General features: G+C 35.4%; 1 protein-coding gene across 4 annotated transcripts in view; it reads left to right on the top strand.

The window, feature by feature from the left end:
• The first annotated feature begins 2,161 nt into the window (after positions 1-2,161).
• LOC109083801 (rho guanine nucleotide exchange factor 28-like) overlaps positions 2,162-23,040 on the top strand; it is a 62,682-nt gene continuing 41,803 nt past the window's right edge. For all 4 annotated transcript variants that reach the window (XM_042756359.1, XM_042756357.1, XM_042756358.1 and 1 more), the window contains exons 1-2: positions 2,162-2,351; positions 11,003-11,049. In XM_042756359.1, the coding sequence (XP_042612293.1) occupies positions 11,017-11,049 (33 nt within the window). In that variant the 5' untranslated portion in view covers positions 2,162-2,351; positions 11,003-11,016. The remainder of the gene's footprint in view (positions 2,352-11,002; positions 11,050-23,040) is intronic.

Raw genomic sequence — 23,040 nt, 5'->3', positions numbered from 1 at the left:
GCAACCACATAGTAACACCCTAGCAACCATCCAAAATACCTTAGCACCCGCATAGCAGCATCCTAGCAACCACACTGGGTACACTATCAACCTCATAGCAATACCCTAGCAACCACCCCAGGTACCTTCCAACCGCAGCGCAATAGCCTAACAATCACCCTGTATACCCTAGCAGCCACATAGCAACATCTTAGCAGCCATATAGAAACATCATAGAATCCATTAAAGGGATACTCCACCCCAAAATTTTAATTTTGTTATTAATCACTTACCCCCATGTTGTTCCAAACCCGTAAAAGCTACTTTCATCTTCGGAAAACAAAAATAAATAAATACAACGAAAAAATAGACCACCTTCAATCACCCATTGACTGCCAAGTAAATGACACTGTCAAGGTCCAGAAAAGTATGAAACTAACCGTTACGTTATGAAGAGAAGGCAATACTTTTTGTACACAAAGAAAACAAAAACAACAACTTTATTCATCATTTTGTCTCCTCTGTGTCTCTCCACATCACCGTAGTGCCATTATGGAGAGTATCCACTGAACGCAAGCAGCGTGCGCTCTTCTGTGTCAGCCGCACTGAACAGATGCGCTTTTTCCGTTCAAATCAAAGCTTAAATGCATGTAGAAAATGTATCCTTGTGCTGTGGCTTGTAGAAAATGTATCCTTGTGCCTTGGCAAATTGTTGAATAAAGTCGCTATTTTTGTTTTCTTCGCATACAAAAAAATATTCTTGTCGCTTCATAACAATATAGTTGAACCACTGATGGCAGATGGACTATTCTGACGATGTCTTTCATACTTTTCTGGACCTTGACAGTGCAATTTACTTGGCATTCTATGGGACAGTCACAAGCCTCCCGGTTTTCATCCAAAATATCTTAAATTGTGTCCCGAAGACGAACAAAGCTTTTAGGGGTTTGAAACGACATGGTTGTAAGTGATTAATAACAAAATTTTCATTTTGGGGTGGAGTACCCCTTTAATCTACATGTAACATTTCTAATATAATGTACTATTTCTTATCTATCTGTTTATCTGTCTGTCTATTTATCTATCTATTTTTCTGATAGATTGTATTGCCTTCAAAACTTTATACTTAAAAACTACTTCAAATGATTTAAACAGAAAACCCTCATACTTTAATCTTTTAAAACTACTTCAAACTTTCTGGCTAGGCTTTTTAAATTTTTTGTTATTTCATTCTGTCTTTTTGTTTGCTTTGAAAGAATCACAGCATTGAGTGAGTATTAAATCACACATTATATATATATTTTTTTACTTTTCAGGTTAGATTAGACAGAGAAATCAACCAGAGATTCACAGAGCAGCAGAAAAATTAACAAAATTCAGACAGACACATTTACACAATTGTCCTTCCAAAAAATCTTCATTCATTCATTCATTATAAACATTACGGGGGCAACACAGTTTCATTTATTCATGTTTTGACACAAAATAATATTGTTAACCACTAGAATTATGCTTTCTATTTAAAATCTCAGCTATGCTAAGGATTCACAAGAATAATGAATGGCATGACTTTCATACACAATATTTTTCAGGCTCATTAAACAGATCAGCCTCTAGGTGGTACTCTATTTGTATACAGTTGAAGCAAAGACTCTTATCCTCTGGTGGGTTTTCTGGTAAAATTCTGTGATCCTTGGACTCAGTCCAGCCTGTTGGAGAACAGACAGGAAGGGTGGGCACACTGATTGACTTCCTCTCCATTTCCTGTTCAATTGCCGGGGCACTTTCGGTAAACCGATCCTGTGTGACTAGGAGTGACACTTCTTGACATGTCTTTTTATCTGTACCGACCAGTCACAGTAGGTGTTGGACGATTCAGGATTTAAAAGGGATATGGTTGTATATCCTGTTTCACAAGCATATTAACGTAATTTTTATTCTTTAACATGGATCATATCTAGCTTAAACAGATTTACTTTCAGCTGTGGTCTCATCTCTATCACTGGCATGATCCTAAAATAGCATGTTATAGAATAGAACCTAATAGCCTAATACTGAATATTAATTCAATCATACTGACGTTCCTTGGTTACCTTGCGGTGTCAAGTCAAGTAGCCTGCTTAATATTCATAAGCCAAACCTTCACCGTGTTAGGATTGGATAATGCGCGCGTTGGGGGAGGGCCCTCATCACTCACGGCACTGAAGAGAGTGAGCACCGGTGGCGCATCCACAACTCCCGTGTCCATTCAAAACAGTCGGCATTGTACAAGTGCAAGTCACGCACACGGATATACCGGCCGTGAGTCAGTCTGGATACTTTTTGCAAGCAATCTTTGTGAAGCTGAAGAGATTACACTCATATGGAGTGAGGTAAGAGTTCTGTTGTGAAACGTCTTGTACAGGTGCGGACGCCCCCCTGGTTTCTGAAACGGAATCATCTTTTCGTCTTCGAATAATGTTGTAAACGTTTTGGAATTGCAGTGAAGTTTTGCCGGGAAAAATGAAGCTGCATTGAAAACTCATTTAATAGCAAGTAGTCAGTTGACAGTCTATTGAAACGTCATGTAAATACTTATGGGATACCGAGCGCACATTCTGTAAAAATGAAATCGACAACTGGTTTGTCAAATTATCAAAATAAACTAACCAAAACAAGTGCATGATAAAGATATTCTTTGTGAATGGGCAAGTCATATGGATTTTCAAAAAATATATTTTTTTCCCATTTGTGACGTAGCTATCCTTCAATGTAAACAGTCTGCAAAGTTGATAATCAAACAAGTGCATGATAAAGATATTGTCTCTTAAAAGAAAGAGTCGACTCTGAACTGCCTGAATGAGTCATTATATTTTAGAATTTTCTACCTGTTACCTATATACATCACAAGGTAACACATTTGCATAATCGACACCTGCACGCAAAATACAAACACTCTGATGTGCCCACAAACACTTCCGCTAGTTTGTGTGTTTACATCATGTCGAGAAGACGCTGTGTTTTTAGCCTCACTGGGCATTCTAACACAGTTCCCACACCTGCAACTCAAACAAGTAAATAATAATAATGAAAGCAATAAAACTGCTGTCACATCACTTAAAGTACCACATTCAAAGTTTAAACTTTCCACTGAATGTCCTGATCAAGTAATGCTTGCGATGGGAGTTTCCGGTTGAGTGACTGTATCAGTATCATCCTCGGACTCGAATTGATAAATTGATCGAATTGCTTGAATTGATAAGGTAATATCAATGCCATTTTTATAAGCTTATAGTATCTTTGTTTACAAGTAACCCTCCGGAGCAAAAAAAATTATTATGGTAATGGGCGTTTCGTTTCCAACACACATTTTATATGGAAAGACCAATCACAAAAGACTTGGCCAGCTGACCAATCAGAGCAGAGTACGCTTATGGAAGTGATGTGTTTACAGAGCTTAAGCTCAGAAAAACGAATATTTCGAAATCATTGAAAAATGATTCTAAATTAAATGTGTATCTGAGAAAAATTAAAGTGTTTTCTGTATGGAAGACTCAAAGTTTATAATACTCTCAAATTTTCTAAATCAAACATTTTTAAAAACAAAAAAAACAAAAAAAATTAAAAACAAAAGAAGAAAATAATAACAATATAAAATAATAATGTTTTTTAAACAGTCTTATGGAGCCCTGCAGTGACTCATAAATGGTAACCCTTATTACCATCCAATATTCACATACAGTATATATGCACCCATTATGTAAAGACATGCAATAATGCTCTCATACATTTAACCTAACCCAAACACTGAACCCAAACCAAAAACCCTAATGGGATAACATTAACCTTGCTAAAAATTTGGTGTAATGAAATGTGTTTATGCTGTCAAAAATACAAAAACTGCTGACGGTTAAAAAAACACATTATTTTCCACATACTGTACATTATTGGTTCTCGTTTATGCCCCGCCTTCTGAAACGCATCTTTTTTTACAAAGCTCATCGGTCTGAAAAGCGAGGTGTACGCTGATTGGCCAGCTATCCAGTGCATTGTGATTGGCCAAATACCTCAAGCCTGTGACGGAAATGTTACACCCCTTGCCATACAGTGATACTGTCATGCCGTGTCCCAATCAGAAAAAAATAAAACCCATGACAAACGAGCCATTTGTTGCATCCAGTGAGGACATAATTACGGATTATAATGACTTATACTGTCTTTTTAACCAAATGCAGACTAGTGTTGGGCGATATGGTAATTTTTCAAACCGTTATCTCGTCAGCCATGAGATTGATGATACACAATATTATCGTGCATGGGTGGAGCAAGAGAGAGACTCTTTTTTCTTGTCATAGCATAACTATTTGGTGTTTTAAACCACGCAGATGTGCGAGAGTGAGCCTATGGAATCACCAATAATCAAAAAAAATATACTTCCAAACATACTGATAAACTAACGTTAAATATAAAAATACTATTATAAAAATACTATTATAAAATACTATTATAAAAAATACTAATACTATTTAAAACAGCTAGTTCATATATAGTCGGACACAACTGTCATACCGCCCGTCCTGTGACAAATTTGCCACATCTGTGCACGGAAGTTATCACTCTAACTGTTCTGCAAAATCCTTCAACGGTGAAAATCAATAGTAGATTTTATTTAAAGACCAACAGTTTTACACTAAATAATGGACATAAACGAACACTTTAAATATAAAGCATTTATAACAGGTAAGTTCATATATTTGGAATAAAGTTAAATTGAATGGATACATCAGTCATATAGTGCTCCGGACAGCCACAGAAACAAGAATGAGGTGCATTCTAACATAACTGTGGCATTAAACTCAGTTAGTGATGGCTTGTTTAAAATATTGTACATATATAGGCCATTCAGATTACTTGTTAATGTGCAATGAAATACCTTATATCTGCAGATGATCTGTTTGTGGATGGAGACTTCTTCACTGGCTACAGGCTCTAATCCTCATTTGCGCACGTGTGTGTGAAATGCGGTGCTGAAGTGAAATAGCGAGGCAATTTGATAGCCGAATTATAATAGGCCGCCAAATAAAAATATTAATTATTATTATTATAATTTAATACATAATACGAGAATGACCCTAATATCGTCTTGACTATTGACAAAGACATCTGCTATCGCCGATATCTCTGACTATCATCAATACACAATACTATCGTCTATCGGAACAATCCTAATGCAGACAAAGTGCTCCTGTAGCTCAAGTGGTAGAGCATTGCGTTACAAGGCGCAAGGTTGGGGGTTCGATTCCCCGGGAACACATGATAGGTAAAAATTGATAGCCCGAATGCACTGTAAGTCGCTTTGGATAAAAGCGTCTGCTAAATGCATAAATTTAATTTAATTTAAATTTAATACATTTTAATAAGACATTTTATGTTTACACGGCACGATGCAATGCAACGCGTAAACATAAAACCATGTCTGCATTTGTGATCGGAGAAACGATAAACAACAAGCACTACTCTACACTGCTGAAAACTCGCATTTGAATCATCAATGGCAAATCCTTTACATATATAAACGTACTTACAGACTGTGAGTCAGAACAGCCGGCATTGTAGTCTAACGTACTCTCCCAGGATCAGGAAACAGTCCTCCATAAAATGCGTTGCACACATCTGAATATTTGGGTTGAACTGTTCTGGAACAGTGTTGTAAATACAACTTAACCACTGATTTCTAGTTGTGTCTTCTTTTGAAAGACCAAACAAAGTACTGCTTTCACAACGAAACACACAGCGTCTGCACAACATGGTGGCAGCAACAATACTACAGCGAGAATCAAAGTTACGCCTTCTTTCTTTGTGTGAACATTTGGCGGCTTTTTGCAGATCTTCCCACATCGTGACATAGACATGTGGGGGCGTGTTTAAACAAGGCATTTTAGGAGGGCATGGACGAGTCTTAACTTTTATAAAGAATATCTCTTTGGGTTTGAGATTTTAGTCTTTGCAACTTTAGAGATCTTATCTATTCACAAACAGCTAGTAACACTCCAAAGAGAAAGGAAACCCTGAAGTCGCATAATATGACCCCTTTAACCTGTGTGAATATTTCGACCCTGAGTTTGCAGTTTATGGTGGTATAACACTGAGACAGCTCCATATTACTCCTCACTAAACAGACTCAAGTTAGTTGTGTTCATTTAACTGAAACTTTATTATTATTGTGGCCATGAAGCTAGCAGAGCTGTCATCGGAAGTGTTTTAAGCACTTGATTGTACAATGTTGAGGTTGCAGCCATGATTATGTTTGCAGAAATCTAGATACACACTTGAGGCCAGTGGATGTGTCAGAGCCAAACTTGAGGACGCCGAGAGAAGAGGGGGTGAGGGCATTGTTTCCTGGTAATCAGGAGGGATTTTGACTTCCTCCTTCCCCTGTTGTATCCTGCATAAATGGCATATGCCTGAGAGAGTCCCAGCCCTCACTTTCATGCCAGAGAAAGAGAAATAGGAGGGTCTGGCATGAAAGGCACTTTGAAGTGCGCTTCTCATCAGTCTTTGTCTCTCTTCTTTGCTCTGTTGAATACTGAGCAAACAGAAGCAACAAAAGAATGCTTCACATGGCTACTGGGTAGCTAGCGAATATCCCACAGGACTAATGTTAAGTCCCCGAATTTACTTCAAACTAAGTTCGTTTTCGTTCTTCGTTTGGGGGCAAAAAGAAGTTAGAAAAGGCTGATCGGCGGTATATCGTTTCTGAACTTTCCGACACCCCCGCGCTGCTGGAGGCGGGGTGTAGATTAATGCGCATTTCCCCTAAACAAAACAACGATGGAATGAAGAAGTGTAGGCAATCTAGGTGTGAGACGGGCACCAATGGTCAGCATATTATTATTTACAAAAGAATAATGATTAGCAGCAGTTCAGAGTCAAGTATCATGGTTGCAATACAAAAGAACCATATCATCTTTATGGGAAGTGTGAATGGCTCATAGTCTGAAAACTTTAGCATGATGTGGAAAAAAATATTGGATTCAGTTTGTAACTTTATTTTATTAGTGTTTATTTATTTTATTAAACTGGATAAATTGTTACACCTGTTTATATTTTATGTGGTGTCATGATTTACTTCTGATAAAAACAAAGGTTTATTATTGTATGTTCGTTTGGCGTTTCATTTATTGTATACCCCATTGGCTTATTGAAAGAAAACAGCAGCAGTAGCATGGTGTAATATTTATTTGAAATGGATGTATTTGGTACTTGCTACCTTATATCTTTACTCTTTCCTTTCATTCTTTTCATGGCTTTGGAAAACTTGTCTCAGATGTTTCTCTACGTTGCTTTTTGCATAACTCCGGGTCGTCAGCACCAAGCTTCGTTACAATTTCTTTCTAGGAATTAAATGCTTTCTCTGAATCTTTAAATCTCTCTGCGGGCGATCATATTGTGCGGATATATTTGTGCCAGCTCAGTTATTCGACACTCCAGTGTATTCATGTTGCTAGTGACTAGGAGATGTTGTTCTCCTGTCGGACCTCTGTGGAATGAGTAACGAACCAGGAAAAAAAAATCGCACGTCAAAGAAGGTGGAGTTTCAGAACACACCCGATTGCGTAACCGCCACGGACCAATGGAAGCTCGAAGGTGTTTAGTAGCCAAAACAAACTCCCCCAGAAAGTTTGCTTTGTTCAGCTGTTTCGAACTGCCGAAACAAACTCAAAACGAACTTTGTTTCGGCCTGATTTTGTTCGAAATTTCGTCATATCAGTTCATTCTTCGATTTCGTTTGAAGTATATCGGGGCCTTTAGTCTAGTCACATTTTAGGCTGTCTAACAAAAAAATGCTGTTTTGCATGAATTTTCCAGGTTCAGTAGAGGTTACGCTCAAACAGTGTTTGTGGCCTAATATTGATTACCATGAATACTTTCTTCCACCATTTTGTTATTATGATGGGCTACTAACAATGGAACTTGAAAATTTAAAAGCAGAAATGTGAAGCTTATTGTAAAAGCACTTCTAGTCGTGCTTAATTAATTCTTTTTAAAGCTTAAACTCTCTTAAAAGCTGTAAAACTGTTTAAATATAAATTTTTAAAGGGTTTTAAGGTTTATGTTGCTGGTTTTCATAGCATCAGTTTAGTAAGTCACTTTTTTTCCATGCTAAAATAATGTTAGTACACATCTGTTGCCTAATATTATTGGCCCAATTCATTTCCATTGTACATGCCTCATTGTAAATCAGATTTGCCATTTTTTTTTTTTGTAAAGTACAAGCTGAACTAGTACCGACCATGGAATATTACATTGATATAATACAGTATTTTATTATATATGTTATATGTGATATATGTGTGTGTGTGTGTGTGTGTGTTATTTTAGAACATTTTCAAGAACATGCAATAGAGCATTGTCATCCTGAACCAGTGTTATTTTAGTATTATGTATATTCAGTCATATATTTAAGTTAATAATAACATATCTAATATTAATAAAATATTTCAGCTTTATTTCATAAAAAAAAAAAATAATAATAAATATTTATATATCTAATATTTATATTTTATTTCAGCTTTATTTCATAAAAAAAAAAAAAAAAAATAATAATAATAATTGTTAAAGGTAATGACACTACTTGTTAGTGAAAAGTCAGACCCAAAATGAGTCATTCAGTGATGCTGGGAATCAAACTTTTATAACTTTTTGTTTTGTGTATGTTTAACCCCATCACCAGAGCTCATATTTTCTTTGCTACCGTTCTGATCTGTTAAAGGTTGTTATTGTGATGGATCCCCCTCCCCAACTCTGTTTGTGTTTTGTCTTTCTGCTGTGTCCTGCTCCATCCTGTTCATATGGTTTGCCTGTGTCTTTTTTTCAAAATTGTTTTGTGAAATCTTTTCTTGTGTATGTGTGTGTGTGTTTGTTTTAGGAAGCTGTCAGTTTAGTTGGTATCATAGAGTAAGTCATACTTATTTGTTTTTTAAATGGCAGGGTGTGGCAATTACACCATAAAAGCCCTGATAACATTCCAAATCCTTTTAATGCCTTCCAGGTAAAACTGAATTTGCTAGTGTGTGCGAGAGAGAGGGAGAGAGAAAGAGAGATCATGATAATACGCCGTTATTGCTCTTCCCATTAATAATAATAATAAAACACAGAAGCCTGCATATGATTAACTGGAAAGACTCATATTCCTCATAAAGTATAATTTTTCCATCATTTTTGGACTCCAGAGAACCTGCTAGTATATTGTGATGGGTTAGATGGAGAGAAGATATTCATTCCCAGTTTTTTGGCCTGGCTGGTTGAGATTGTGTAACAGTGGCTCAGTTTCTATCTTAAGGTTGATCAGAGCCGATGAGTCTGTGAACTCCAGGTGAAACCTTTGGACAGCCATCACTGTTTCTCTCTTGGCCTCATATTTTCATTATTTACTCATTCGTTCTTGCACAAATATACATTTATATACAACATATATTTGGGATATGTTCACCAGGGGTGTTGGCAGTATTCGTGGGTTCTGTTTCACAGTGTGTTTGCGTTATTGGATCTATAGGCTGTATTGAGTTACAGGTGATGTCTTCGAAAAGTCATGAAAAGTCACCCACTACGCTTGCATTTGTGTGAAAACAATAAACGGGACTCTTTTTAATTGTCTCACATTTTTTCACTTTCTTTTGTGATTCTCACCTGTCCGACTTATTGTGTCGAAAAAACTGTCTGAAACACATAACATGGGGACCTTGACCAAACACACTACCATATTAATCTCTAAAAAGTATGACTGCAGCTAGAACCTAGAATAGTTTTAAAGACTGATGCCATTAGAGAACCAATTCCACAAACAAGTTTTTTTCTTTTGTAGTTCTTTAAAAAAACAAATGTGTATGAAAACCCTATAAACTGCTGCAAGAACCTGGATAAAATGAGTCAGCTTTTTGGAACTTTTGGTTCCACTGTCCCAAGGTCTTTGGTGTTTTTGAACGGGTTCTTGCTCAAATGTTTCGTGTTTTAGTCTATATATGCTTTTACAACCTTTTTGCGTCTATACTTTATATACCCTCTTCTAACTCAAACTTTCCAACTGGTAGATTTTAAGAAAAGATTGAATGAGTTGTTGGAAACTTAGTCATGGTGATGTTGAGGTCATGCAAGCATCATGTAGTTTGACTTTGACTTTAACTTTAGCTTTATCCCACAAAATTACATCATGCCTCCAGCACTCATCAAATGCTCATCTGAAGACCTTATAATTAAGGGACATTTACTCGCCTTCAAGTCATTCCAAACTTATTGACTTCTTCCTCCAGTGGACAACAAAAGATGACCTTTTGGACCCCTTTTTGGACCCCATTGATTTTCATTGAATGGGAAAAGACACTTATCAAAATATCTTTTAACATGTTCACAGTTTACTCAAGGAATAAAAGCACAGTTTCACCAATCATAGTTCTGGTTTACCTGTTGATTGCAAGAGAGAACATGGCTGTGTTGCTTAGGCCATAGAAAGTGAGACAGGGCTGCGTTTTTATGAACGCTGTGTTCTGACATTTGGAGGATCAAAAGATTAACAGCCACGTGAACATGTCCCAATTAAAAGCGAGGTTTTTGTTCTCATCCCTCTCTGATGATTTGGCCTAATTAAAAGAGAAGTCAGTAGACAGCCAAATAAAATGAAATAAAAAAAAAAAATAAATTTTACATTTCAATGCCATTCCCTTCACACACATTTGTTTATGACTGGCTATAATGGACACTGTCAGCGATGTCAAATAGTCTTTCTCGTGGCTTTTTTTGTTGCTTGTGTATGATATTTTCTTTCTCTCTTTGTGCCAGCGTTCTGTTAAATGTCATGTTTTGTTTTTGTGGTGAATAGACATGTGTTCTCTGAGTTTTGCAACTGGTCTTGATATATTGTGCAGCACTCACATGTGAGGGTCTGTTCTGCTCATATGTACTTTTTTCTAGATGTTTGGTTTAAGGTGTTTTATCTGTGGGTGTGTGTCTTTACTGTGTTTTATATATGTGTGTTTTCTCCTTTTAGGTGCTGTTGCTGTAATGGAGCTCAGCAGGGGAGAGGTGCCACTTTATGTGAGTCTGACAGAGCGATTTTTTTTTTCTGATGTCCTGTCACTCTCGGTTTAACTTATGAAGTTCTATTCTTTCATTGTACGTTCAGGATCTGTCCTTTCAATTCTCTCAGGCTGCCAAAGGACAAAACTCATTTATTAAAGGCTTTACTTGTGCATGAGTGAAAACTCCTCTAGAAACTGTTCTGGTTGTCCAAACTTCTGCATTTTATGGACAGCGTCTCTCATAACCATGTTTACATTCTGTTTATAAAATTATAGATAACAGGAACAGAAAGTTTAAGTCTAACTTGCATTCAAATAGTGTGGTACAGTTTGTGTTTTCAGTTGTTTATTACCTTAGTCTTGTGAAATTGCCTCTCTGGAAGTATTGTGTCTTAAAGAGAAACAAACCTGAATAACTTTGATATTTTGAAAAAAGTTTCAACTGTTGTTCACAGTCAAAATCAGTGGGGTTCAAAACAACACTGGACTCCACTGTCATTCATTGTGGAAAAAAGGGCAAAACAAAAGACACTAAAACAGTATTCAAAATGTCATTTACATCCTCTTACCCCTTGCATAAATAATTTCAGAATGCTATGCTAATGCTAATAGAACCCAAAAGAATACACTTTCTCTAATCCCTAAGATTTGTGATTAAATGGCTGTTAAAGTTTATTACCTTCATTAACTTCCCTTAGATTATTACTAAGAAAACTTTAGTACTTTAAACTATAGTAATTTACTGAATCATTTACCCATTACATTTGTACAAACTGACAGAAGCAATTCTGCTGGAGTAACCTCGGTCACTCCTTGCAAGGTTCAAACCTTCAACCTTTTTATTAGTAGCCCAAATCTTTAAACCCTAGGCTACAGGAGTAGATGTTTGAGAGGTGTTGATCCCTGGACAGGAGGCCATTGTGAATCTGAAGCTCTCTTCATCGTATGCTGGCTCAGCTGTATAATAACACACAATCCTTCTCTGTGACCTCATTATAAAAGAGGGGCACTATGTGCTAGTTGTGTAAGCTTTTTAAGGTGTGTGTGACTATGATGGGGATAATGTGTTATTGTAAGGGGATATGTTGAGAGTTTAAAGCAGACTTGCATAGTGTCAACTCCCAACTCCCTGTACAGCACTGCAGACAAACAGTCTCATTCACTCAGAGCTAAAAGCAATTAGTGTGTGTGTTAAATGCTTTCAGGTGTTCCTGGCCCCATATGTGGTACCTAGTGTGTTTGAGGAAGTGTTTTTTTACTTTCAAATATGTGCTGCTTGATCAGTAGTCCAAATAAAAGGGTTATATATGTTTTAGAAGATTTTATTTCTTTATTTTTTTAGTCTAATATGTTCCCCAATGTGTTTCATTTGATCAAAATAAAAAAAAAAACACTGTAAAAAAAAGTAATATTGTGAAATATTACAATTTAACTGAGATAAATGTAAATTTTAAATTGTAATTTTTTTCCTGTGTAGGGAAAGCTGAATTTAAGCAAGAACTTTCAGGAAATAATTTTGTCTAAAACAGTTGTTCTATTTAATTTTTTGTGGAAACAGTGATGCATTTTTCAGGACTCTTTGATGAATATAAAGTTAAAGTCAAAGTCTGTAATTTTAAAACCTGGAAAAGAATGCCATGGGTTCATGGCACAAGCAATTTGGATGTGAGTTTACGCTTGAGGAATCAGACAAACATTATAGTCCGTGTGGTTCAGCTGCTGTAGTTGCTTCGCTGTTGCTGTGACATTTTAAATAAAACGAGTGAGTGTGGACATTATTAACTGCAGCCATCATGACTATATATGCTCCTTCAGTACATCTGAGAGTGGGTTCAGTTTGTGTGTGTGTGTGTGTGTGTGTGTTAGCCATGGCTCTGTATGCCAGGGTGTGTCTGGATATTGTTGGCCAGACCCGAGTCTCACCTGGTGTGCAGAGCCATGAGGAATGTTTAATGAGTCACAGTCAAGGAGAGCAAGTTTCAAATCAACTGGTAAAGCCTTTAATGTCACTTAGAAAACTACCCAAAATTTTAGAGCATTAGCAACTTTTCATTGAGACTTTCATTGAGTTTAAATGACGTAACTAGAACTGTAATGTCCATGATAGAGTTAGTTCACTCAAAAATGTAAATTCTGCCACTGTCTTCATTTACTCACCCTCGTGTCATTCCAAACCCATAAAACTTTTATTCATTTTTAAAACACAAATTAACATATTTTTAATAATACCTGTGACATCTGTCTCTCCATTGAAAGTTCATATACCTAAAAATGTCAAAAAGTTCATAAAGATATTGTAAAAGAAATCTAAATGAATCAAGCAGTTTAATCCAAGTCTTCTCAAGAGAGATGATTTCTTTTTATGATGAACAAGATTTACTTTAGGCTTTTATTCACTTATAAACATTGATCTGCACATATGCATGGAGCACAACAACTATGATAAATAGGAGAATGTTGTTAAGAAAACAAACCAAGAATGTTTTTCCTACCATATTAGAGCCCTTGTAACTTATCGAGACTGTAAATTACATTACTAGATCTGTAATGTACATTGAACACTCTTTAGTTTATCCAGACTGTTAGAACACAGAGGTTAAATAAACATTACTTCTTGACTAGTTATGAATGATAAGAAATACTCAAGCTGTGCACAGCAGAGATATGGAGACATGTTTGACATGTTTTGTTTGCCAAACATCATTACAGAGATGGTAAAGATTGGCTCTGTGTATGGTTTCTTCCTGAAGTGAGGAGAGCTGTTTTTTGACTGGAAATAACAGCACTGAGGAAAAGGCATCTGTGTTTGTCTGTCAAGTATTTTTTCCTCGATCACACAAAATGAAACTCTAGGGAACCACAGAGTGCTGAGACTGATAAAATAGTGAGTTTAGTGTTGGGGTTTTCAAACTTTTTGATGTCAAGGACCCCCAAGCATATGATGTGAGTGTACGCTTGAGGAATTCAGGAAAACATATAGTCCTGTGGTTCAAATAGCTGAGTTATACTTTTATGCAGCAAGACTTATTACAATAAACGCAGTAGGATTGGGGACAATTAACTGAAGCAAATCACTATATATGCTCTTGTCCGTACATCTGTGAGTGGGTGTGTGTTTGTGTGTGTGTGTGTGAGTGACCTGTGTTAGCATGCTCGAAATTCCTAGCTTGGCCATATATTGGCCCATACCCGACGTCTTTGTGGTGTGCAGAAGCCATGAGGAATTTTAATAATGTTTTTCACAGTCAAGGAGAGCAAGTTTCAAATCAAATGTGCTAAGGCCTTTGAAACAAAACTCTTAGAATTTTATAGCATTTACTGCAACTGTTTGAGACTTTCATTGAGTTTAAATGACGTAACTAGAACTGTAATGTCCATGATAGAGTTGTGTTCACGTCAAAAATGTGGATTCTGCCAGTCTTATGTTTACTCACCCTCGTGTCATTCCAAACCCATAAAACTTTTATTCATTTTTAAAACACAAATTAACATATTTTTAATAATACCTGTGACATCTGTCTCTCCATTGAAAGTTCATATACCTAAAAATGTCAAAAAGTTCATAAAGATATTGTAAAAGAAACTCTAAATTGAATCAAGCAGTTTAAATCCAAGTCTTCTCAAAAGATATGGTTGCTTTTACAGATGAACAAGATTTACTTTAGGCTTTTATTCACTTATAAACATTGATCTGCACATATGCATGGAGCACAACAACTATGATAAATAGGAGAATGTTTAAAAAAAAAAAACAAAAAATTTTTCCTACCATATTAGAGCCCTTGTAACTTATCGAGACTGTAAATTACATTACTAGATCTGTAATGTACATTGAACACTCTTTATGCAATTATCCAGAAGGCAAGTTTTAATATATACAGATGTCAATACAATAGTAATTCAAAGACTTGACTAGTTTGATGAAAGAAGAAAGCTAAACAGCAGAGTCATGGAGACATGTTTGACATGTTTTGTTTGCCAAAAGAACATTTACAGAGATGGGTAAAGTATGGCTCCTTCCATAATTTATTACAGAAGTTATTTGAGACCTGAAATAACATAAAATACACAGCACTGAGGAAATAGGGTATCTTGTTGTCTGTCAAGTATTTTTTCCCGATCACACTAAATGGAAACTCTAGGGAACCACAGAGTGCTGAGACTGATAAAATAGTGAGTTTAGTGTTGGGGTTTTCAAACTTTTTGATGTCAAGGACCCCCAAATATAATGATCAGCAATGGACCCCCTTCCTGAAATATACACTACTGTTCAAAATAGTTAAATTAGTACTTTTATTCAGCAAGAACTTATTACATTTTGTGCATTAGGATGGGGAAAATTAAGAAACAAATCAGCATATTACACTTTTGTGTGTGTGTGTGTGTGTGTGTGTGTGTGTGTATGTGTGTAAAAAATAAAGTTTGAAAATGTGTAGTGTGTTAAGTGACACTGGGGTAAGTATTTGGCTCTGAAAAACAAGCTTTGCAATCACAGGAATCTGAATGGCTTTTTAAAATTATGTTCAAAAATGAGAAAGTAGCAGTATTTTATTTATGTTTTACAGGCTAAGGGCTGCATTTTAGCGCCATCTGCTGATCAAAATAAATGTGTGTGGTTTCAATCAGCGCTTCTTTCAAAAACATGAAGAATGGTGGCTTTCTTACGTGCTACGTTTACTGGTCAAATGCACACGAAAATTTCAAGCAGCATACAGCGGAAAAATGTGCTTTTTGAGCTTGATGGAAAAAATATTCTTAAAACGCATTCAGCCTTCTGGAATAATTTTGTAATATATAATGTCACGGTATGACTGAAGTGCCCACGATAACAATATCGTGCATACTAATTCCGAATTCGCATTACCGAATACCGGCACAAGTCTATCTTGGACGTCTTAGCAAAGCTGGAATCTCATGTTAGAGTCATGTTGAATCCATAGGGGACTATTTGGACAATTTTCTCATATGGCACTATGAGCTTAGAAAGATTCCTGTGCGCTGTGTTCTTCCTCTTCCTGTGTACTGCTTTGGATATCAGTTGGAATCGCATGGAAGGCATTTCCTCAATGAACACATGATACTCTGTTCTGGTTAAACACTTACCTACAAACCGTGGCTGCGAAATTTAGCCACTGACTTAAACATCATGCAGATGGATTGAGCAGAACATATCAGGTTAAAGGAAAATTATATTGTGCAGATGTTGACAAAAAAACCTGACTATTTTTAACAATATATAATCAGACATAATATCCATTTATATTCCTTATTACCAGGTGCTGAGATGTTAATTGGGATATTATCAGTATCCAACTGTTGCAAGCTGATTAAATGACTCTTTATCGATCAGCTCTTTATCCTAGTGCCGAGCTTTACCTTATATTTGACTAAATATTTTGAATGTGATGTCCAATAAGACTCAAGAGTTACACTTTGTCTTGGAAGCTTGTTTATTCAAAAAAAATTATCTTTATTTATCCTGTTTATTACTTTAAAGCATATCAAACATTTTTCCAGCATTCTTTGGGTTTACCTTATTAGATGATGTAATTTCATTTGATTAAATTGGTGAACATTTTTAACCTTTTATTATAAATACTATTTTTACCCTCATTTGGAGCCATTAGTCATATCCCACTCCCACAGAGATGTTCTAAAATATTATATTCTTTGACATTCCTTCCCTGTTTTGTTGTGACAGGAACACCATGATCAAACAAATCCAACAGGTGATTATCTCTAATAAAGAAGACATTTCTAGAAATACTGTTTCAGCTTACTAAGAAGATTATGCCTTGCACAGGCTTCATATTTCATAGCTATTCAGTAAATCTTGAGCTGTTTGGCTGCTTGTCTTTTGAAAATCAACTACAGCATCTATTTATATTTGATGGTTGATGTCAATTAAATCTGTATTTGATATATTATTTAATTATCTGAATATTAATGGTTTAAGTTTTTAGAGTAAAAAAACAAACTGCAGTAGAAAATAGTAAAGTGGGACTGTGGGAGAGGAACTATTTCCTTATCTGCAATTCTTAACACACACAGAAATGCTGGAACACACAAAAAGTCAGTCACAAATAGCATGACAGAGGAGTTGTTTCACATTAAATAATGAAAAAAGAATTATGAATTATTTTAATGAGTTTGTCTAAAGCGTATTAATGCATGTTTTTTCATGTAAATTTATATTTAAAGGTTTTAAGACATTGACCATGTTCTGAAAATCCTTTTAATAAATCAACAAAACATTTTATAATTTGCCGTTTTAGACTTAAATGCTAAATTTATGACTGTAGAATATAATGTTTAATGATAAGTTTATTATGATGTATAATAATGGTATCACCCATCCTTGATGAGTCATGTAATGGACCGAACCTCCAGTAAATAAGTGACAATTAATATGTTTATGGTTTTAAAGCTTTGGCACATTGTTCTAAAAACTAACTCTACTGGTTATAAATAGGAATAATCCAACAAAATTGCTCAGACTTTTATCACTTAGTGTTGCTCCTATTTCTTAAAGCCTTGACTAAAGTGGTTTTTATTCTGTTTAAAATTTGCATTATTTTGTTTTAAAATGTAAATGTTGTGTACCAGATTAGATGATGCAAACTGTGAGATGCACAGATGTCTGAAAAGATGGTAGAAAGATAAAATCACTACTGAATAGCAATTCTAACTTAAACATGCATTTGGACATGAATCCTGTTTGAACATGAGAACCCATACACACCCTTCTCAGGTGGCAGTAGTTATGTCACTGGTAAGGGAACACACACATGCCATCCATAGGGACCAGTGTATTAGTGAGCTGTTTTTCTTCCAGGAACTAGTCTGTAAACAGGTGCCGGAGACAATAACACCCTCTCATCGATCTGTGGAGTAACTGAAGTAAATTAGCTTCTGCTCTTTTCTTCATTTATAAGCCAGCATGACAATAAGACTAAACATAGGACAAAATATACAGTTGCTAACTGCTCTGCTCCATCTGTTGCATACAGATTTTGAAATATAATCATGAGGTTCAATAAATATTGTTGATGTGACTTTGATTGTTTTCTAAATCAGTATTTTTGGCTTGTTTTCCAAAAAATATCATCCTTAAAACAAATGTTTTTGTGTTTTCTTGACTCAAGAAAATCTAAATACATGCATGTATACACACACACACACACACACACACACACACACACACACACACACACACACACACAGATGTATTTAGATTTTTTAAATTAATATATATATATATATATATATATATATATATATATATATATATATATATATATATATATATATATATACACACACATATATACATATATATACATAAGATAAGTATGGCATCAGTGGAAAAACAGTTGCTTCACAAATGTAACACTTAAATTTAATATATATATATATATGTTTTTCCACTGATGCCATACTTATCTTTTCAAACGTGTCTTTTGGTTATTGTAAAAAATAAAAAATAAAAAAAACTTTTTTTAATATTTAGTTTACTGGATAGTCAAGAAAAGGGAAGTATCACACGATGTTTAAAATAGAAACCATTTTTAAACATGATTCATATTGTGATGCAAGATTTTGTCCTCAAAACCCATAATATTTGCAAGTAGAACTAAAACTGGGTCTGTTAGATTAAGGATATGAGAGTTTTACTGCTATTTACTGCTAAACGACAGCAAGATTGTGTGTGAAGAGAGAGGAACACTGTGAATCTGCATAACTGAGAGGCAGAGTGAGGAAAGAAAAGAAGAGGAGCAGAAAGAATCACATGCTCATCATTCATCCCTATGCAACGTATACAGAGCCTGAGAAATTAGGAGAGACCTCACCTTTCCGTCATTCCCACACCAAACCTGCTCTGTATCCCTTCTTTCTCCCTCCATCACTATTTCTGCAGGGCCTCTTAAGTTAAATGACAGGAAGTGAGGGAGACATCTGGTGAAGGAAGGCAAACAATCAAACGGGGGCTTTATGTTGATTGGAGGGAGAAAGAGAAAAGTTACTTGTCACACACATGCCTCCGGCGAGACTGAATTTACTGTTCACCTCCCTTTTTTACAGGGTGTTTCTTTGATCCAGGGTCTGTTTAATGAAATCAGAGTGTGGAATTATGGGTAAATGTTCATGTGCTGTGTGAGTGTGTTGATAAGTGTATGTGAATGCCTCCATTGATGATGAATGATTGTGCTTACGGATTTGTTATTTTTTGTGTGCATGTGTTGATATACATAGTGGCTCTGTGTTCTTTTAGGATAACTTTCCATGCTTCTGGTTATTTTCTTGTTTGAGATTTTGTGGCTCTTCATTTCTCGTGTATTTAGCAAACTTGCTTTTTATTTATTGTAGTGCTCATACCGTTCTGTTGTATGGTACAGTATTGCACATAAATGTTAAGATGGTAATACTTCACTATACAGTTCATATAATAGCATTAACGTATTATATCATGTATATTCAAAAAGTCATATACAGTATTTTTAAACTTATTTAAATGTGTGTAAACCATTGATCTGTTAAACACGAGGCCTATAATGTTTGTTAGTGACTAATGAAAGTTAAAATAATTTATCTGTTTTTCCTCCATGAAATCAGAGTCAAAAATGTTGTATATTTTGACTGGAGGAGAAAGAAAAAAAAACTACTCATGGTTGATATTCAGTGAAACAATAGAGCTGAGCATAGTACTAATCAAGATCTCATGCTTTTGATAATGAGTCCAGCCTCTGATTAATCATCCTAATTACTTTGTTTAAAAAATCTAATAATCAGCAATTAAGACTCCCAATATAAATTAAACAAACAAAATTTTATTCAGAGCCTCATGAACGGCTACATTTCCCATATTTGAACTTCACTGGTACTTTAACTAAAAACCAAGACCAGTTTGTTCCACCAGGCAGACTTAGTTTACACTTTCTTTAGAATCTTAATTCGGAGTAAAGCAATTGCTTCATAATCAGGTTCAACACCAGCACAATCAGTTCATTTTCATTTGTCTGTCACAGAGTCAGTTCTGACAGTACTGTTTACCTGCAACAGCTGGATCTGAGACCAGAAAGACCTGTTTACATAAACATACAGCCTTGGCGTAGACTTCACATACACTTTAAATAAAGAATTAGCCCCCCCCCCCCTCTCTCGCTCTCTCTCTCTCTCTCTCTCTCTCTCACACACACACACACACACACACACACACACACACACACTCGTGTACATTTAATTAGCTGTCTAATTGAGGGCATTGCATAGACATTTTTGTTTTTAGGTACCGCTAATAAATACTATACCCTATAACCTAAACAGAAATCTCACTGCATTTTTACAATAAAATCACTTTATTTTTATAAAAATTTTAGAAGAGGACCGTTTTGGGAGATTTGTTAGATTTAGCTCACTTCTGGGTACAAATCTCTCCCCAATATAACATTAAGTAGGTGTACCTTTTCATAAAATGCTTAGTTATAAATAATACAGAGTAAATAAATAAATGTGTCCATCCAATAACATTATATGCAATAACACTATCTACAATACTTTGAGGGTTTAGGACAGAAAGTGTGCAAAAATGTGCAAAAAGATGTTATTTTTTTCTCTCTGTTACAAACATAGTTCAGTCTAAGGCCTTTGGAACGGGGCTGATTTAAGGGTGTGTGTGTGTGTGTGTGTGTTTCTTTTTTTTCTTTTTTTTATTTACATCATGATTTAGCTATGTCCTTTGCTGTGGTATAACCAAATTTCTATGCCAAACAAGTCTATACAGCAGGAGCCCAATGTTCAGTGAACAAATCAAAATGGCTGGAGATAATGGAAAACATTTCATATCCTCTTTCACCTAATGCTGCTGAATCAAAGACGTTGAAGCTCCAGATTGCCCAACTCTCATATGGTCTCAATCTGCAGTGTACTTCACCACTACAGCACCAGACTAGATAGTAGCATTAAAGGGATAGTTCACCCAAAAATAAAAAAAAATTTGATGTTTATCTGCTTACCCCCAGGGCACGGACCATTGACACTCCCAATTGAGATTGTAAATAGAGTGTCAGTAGTCCATTTGAGAGATAGGTGGTTGTAATGCATTTACAAGTCTGCAATCCACTGTAAAGCAAGAAGAAGAAGAAGATGGCTTCTTCTTCTGAAGATGCATTGCAGCGCATCAGAGGTAAAAAAAAAAAAAAAAAAAAGATAAAAATACAGTTCAGTTTCTTGCACAGAACGATTGTTTTGTGTCTTAACACATCAATGTATCGTCACAAGCAACAGGGTTTAATTTGGTTTTGTTTGTGTATGTTTTTTTTTTTTATTGTATGTTTTAGCCGTGATTCCCATTCACATCCATTATAAGGCTGACAGACTACAATGGTTTGAGTTAAAAATCTCAGTTTGTGTTCTACTGAAGAAACAAAGTCACCTACATCTTGGATGCCCTGGGGGAAGCCGATAAACATCAAATTTTCATTTTTGGATGAACTATCCCTTTAACAAGCTAATATTAAAGGGGACATCAGATGCCCATTTTCCACAAGTTGGTATAATTTTTTTTAGGTTCTTTATGAAATGTCTGTAACATACTTTGGTTAAAATTCTTCAGTGGTCGTGTAAAACAACACCCTTTTTACCAAATACAGCTCTGTTCACAGTGACCCACTTCGGTGCATGTCTCTGTAAATGATAATGAGTTATTGCTCACCCCACACCTGTCTTCCTTGGGATGTTAACACAAGACACATGAATATATCCGTATATGGCTCGGACGTGGTCTTATTCAAATAGCTAGCTATCTACGTAGAAACCGTCTGCATATTGAAACAACTCGCTGGATGACACAGTTTCAGACTCAGATAGCCCATAACAAACTGGCTGTGTGTTTTCTTTTCAACTTTTTTGAGCTGGCAGACCCACCAGAAACCCAACTAAATTAGTGCCCTATAATAAGGAATCGATTCACGGAATCCAGTCATAAAAACGTAATTTACTGAATAACGCGGAATATCACAGAATTTGTCGAATTTTGAATGAATTAATCAAAAGTAGGTCATTACACTTAATTCAAACCGCTAAATGGACCAGTATCTGTAAATATTAAGCCGCAAAAAGACTATTTAAATATGAATCCTGCATGTTCTGTGTGTCTATCTGTGTGTGAATGGCGCAGACGTGCAGTTTCACTTACTAACTTTACACACATACTGAAGCGCGTGACGCTCGCAGTGATTTCAGCGTCTGCAGTCTCACTAAATGAGGACATAAATACATGAACAACATCTCCAGAACTGTTCTGAGAGTCACTTCACGAGCATTTTGCCGTTTAATTTGAGTAAAACTGGCATCATACCATATAATATACACACAGAACTGAAAAAGGTATTCATGGCAACCCGCCAAAATAAAAGTCTGGATTAATTTGAAGACATTTGTACCAGAAATATATTACTATTGTTCAGTAGATTGTACAGTACAATCTACTATATTTCTGGTACAAAAATAATTTTTGTTTCATTCTCTAATAGTAGTAGTAGTCTATGTAGCCTACAATTTGTACATAGACTAGAATGAAACAAACATAATTTTTAGGGTATAATCACACAACCTTTCTTCCATGTTTTAATTTGAATTGTAAATCCACTTTGTTGGCCAAAAAATAAAGGTTGCTTAATTTCCAATAATTAAAAGATAAATGATAAATTCATGTTATATTCCTTCATTTGATACATTTAAAATTACATTTAAATCCATGTTAAATACATTTAAATACACAACTGAATTTCTGAGGGGGGAAAAACATTTCATATGTTATTTTAAGGATAAGTTTGATTAAATTACAAATGCATTCAAATCATTAGACACGCTAAAACAGAATTTGATAACAATAAAATGTTATCACATGTTAACACCTGAATAATAAGATCCATTTCCAAAGATTTGTCTTGGCTTTAAAAATACATTTTTGATGAATCCATTATGACTTGCTGTGTATAACACAAAC

This window comes from Cyprinus carpio, chromosome A5 (assembly GCF_018340385.1).
Source record: "Cyprinus carpio isolate SPL01 chromosome A5, ASM1834038v1, whole genome shotgun sequence".
Taxonomy (NCBI): domain Eukaryota; kingdom Metazoa; phylum Chordata; class Actinopteri; order Cypriniformes; family Cyprinidae; genus Cyprinus; species Cyprinus carpio.
The sequence above is the reverse complement of the archived record's forward strand: the minus strand, read 5'-3'. Positions and strand labels throughout refer to the sequence as shown.